Source organism: Lipotes vexillifer, unplaced genomic scaffold (genome assembly GCF_000442215.2).
Source record: "Lipotes vexillifer unplaced genomic scaffold, Lipotes_vexillifer_v1.1 scaffold165, whole genome shotgun sequence".
Classification (NCBI taxonomy): domain Eukaryota; kingdom Metazoa; phylum Chordata; class Mammalia; order Artiodactyla; family Lipotidae; genus Lipotes; species Lipotes vexillifer.
In genome coordinates, this window is record NW_006799066.1 from 995580 (window position 1) to 998373 (window position 2794).

General features: G+C 42.7%; 1 protein-coding gene across 1 annotated transcript in view; it reads left to right on the plus strand.

Annotated features, from left to right (window-relative positions):
- The window catches only part of CHD7 (chromodomain helicase DNA binding protein 7), an 84496-nt gene that overhangs the window by 19163 nt on the left and 62539 nt on the right, over nt 1-2794 (plus strand). The window contains exons 3-4 of the mRNA XM_007471475.1: nt 952-1089; nt 2361-2426. Of these exons, the coding sequence (XP_007471537.1) occupies nt 952-1089; nt 2361-2426 (204 nt within the window). The remainder of the gene's footprint in view (nt 1-951; nt 1090-2360; nt 2427-2794) is intronic.

Genomic DNA, 2794 nt, shown 5'->3' on the forward strand with positions numbered 1-2794 from the left:
CTGGAGGAGTTATATATTGATCGCCCACACATACAAATAGATACACAAGGTTTTTTTGTAATCTTAGAATTATAAGCTAGCTATTGTTACTTGACTTGCTTTTCTTTTTACTTATCCATTTATCTGCTAGATGTTACTCAGGTGCGTCATGTAGCTTACTAGACGTGCGCTTGCTGGGAAGGGGGGTGGGCCTGTTTTACGTTTTGACCACACTGTCCTGCAAAGGTGTACTGCGTTCTATTTTGACCACTGGGTGGGAGAGGGCCCATTTTGCCAATAATCCTATTAATACTAGCTATTAACAGTCCTTCACATTTTCATCAGTGCAGTTAAAAAAAATTTTTTTAAATTCCTGTTCCTAGTCACTCATTATAAATTCTGCCGTTCAATCCTTCAGCTCTTTAAAAATGTTCAGACTCTTTCTTTTAGGACCAAGATGAAAATATAAACTTTCTATTTAAATGGGTCTCTGAGATACTTTTGGAACCTTGGATACTAATGTAACAATAGTTATCTAGAACTTTATTATTCACAAATTATCTTCTCATGCCTTCACTTTTTTTGACTTTTTCTTGTGGGGAAAAATTTTAAAACATACAAAACTAGAGTAGTATAACGAACCCCTACACATCCATCACCCAGCTTCAGTATTGCCTTCACGTTTGAGCAGCTCACCGGCTGAACTAGGAGGAAGATGTGTCGTTACTTCCATGTCCCAGTTAAAGGTCACGTACCCGGGAGTGGCAGGGCCAACGCTGGCCGAGGCTCCTGGCTTCAGATTTCCCCCATTTCCATTATGTTTGTTGCCACTGTGATATCTTCTGTGATTTGCAGGGTTAAAGTCGCCAGCTTTTCTTTACGATTATTATTATTTTATAAATGTACCGTGCCATTCTGAGAAGCGGGAGAGCAGCAGCTTTCTAAACACAGTCTGTCGGGTTTTCGTTTTAGAAGAGACGGTCCAGCAGGCAGGTGAAGAGAAAGCGGTACACCGAGGACTTGGAGTTCAAGATCTCCGACGAGGAGGCCGATGACGCAGACGCTGCTGGGAGAGACTCGCCCTCCACAACCTCGCAGTCGGAGCCGCAGGTGAGTGGCCTGTGCAGTTCTCGTGTGCATTTCAAAAGATGGGCTGGAGGGCTTCCCTGGTGGCGCAGTGGTCGAGAGTCCGCCTGCCGATACGGGGGGACGCGGGTTTGTGCCCCGGTCCGGGAAGATCCCACATGCTGCGGAGTGGCTGGGCCCGTGAGCCGTGGCCGCTGAGCCTGCGCGTCCGGAGCCTGTGCTCCGCAACGGGAGAGGCCACCACAGTGAGAGGCCCGCGTACCGCAAGAAAAAAAAAAAAATCAAAAGACGGGCTGGAAATTTTATAGCTGGAATCTGAGAAGTTCAGTAGAAGCGTCGGACTTTGAGCTGGGAACATTCATCTCGTGTTGGTGAACACGCCATGGGAAATTAGTCCTTTAGGAGTGTCTTTTAAAAAGCCCCGTTCCCTGGGATTTATTTTTGTACAAGCCTGTGATATGTAATTTGACACAATTTTGGAGAATTAATGGTCTTTGTTGAGGATGAGGCAGACCTAGGATGCAAGGAGGCTGAATTTACCTCCGAGAGTTCAGTGCTGTAGCTTCTGGGACTTTAATAAACCACTCAAGCTTGTCTCCTGCTGCTTGGCACTGTAAGAGCCCCTTTATGAAATTATTGCCTTGTAGTACCCAGCAGGGCCTACTTTATTCTCTGTGCCATGTAAGTGATGGATAAAAGAGTTGTATAAAATATGGGTGGTAATGGAGGATTGATTATTGTGAAGATCTTCCCCCCCACCTCAAAAAAAAAGCCCTCTTCTTACTGTTACTGTGCTTTAGTTAACAAACTGGTAACCCATTGAAAAATATATTAAATACAGTTTTGTAGTTTGTTTGGTAATTTGCGCTCTGTTGTTATATAGCGTTTTATGTGACCTCCATAGATAAAAAGCTGCCTACAATAATAGAATGATGAGTATATTAACCCCATGGGTCCAGACAAGGAAAAGTTATGTTTTTGCTGTCACGCAGAGATCATTTTCTCTTGGCAGCTGGAATTTCTGAACGCTCCTTGGCTTTAGGGACCCTTGCTAGTCCACGCAATTAAACCACATAATCGTGAAATAATAAACACAGCTCTTCCTTTTGCCTTTCTGCAAGGGAGATTTTTGTTCTTTTCAGTCATACTTCCCACTGGTGTTCGTACCCAGTGATTTAAAGGGTCTGAATTTAAAGGGTATGGAAGGAGGTGCAAAAGGGAATGGTTTCTTGCTTTTTACAGCTTAGAATGAAATACTTTCTGTTTGGATTCATTCATTCCACTTTATGTTTTAGGAATCTGTTGACGCAGACGGTCCAGTGGTAGAAAAAATTATGAGTAGTCGTTCAGTAAAAAAACAGGTAAGCACCGTGTGGAGCTATCAAAACCTGTGGTGTGTGTGTGTGACTCTTAAATTATTTTTTGCTTTATCATTTCCTTTAAAAATTTCACTGTTGAAAATGAAACTTCTGGTGATGTTTCTAATCCTGTCCGATTTATTAGTCCAATATCCATCTTTGGGATGTTCAGCCCAAAATGAAATTAAAATGTAGCAAACAATCAGTGCTTTATTACCCCATTTAGAGTAGGCAAGAACTCAGACGACTCAAAAGAAATATATTAGGACTCCTAGAGTTGTAGGCTGCCTTTTTCATAAATATTCTTTCCGAAAAATCATAACCGTGAATCTGTCTCTCATCTCTCTTAGGGAGGTCCCTACCCCAGACCC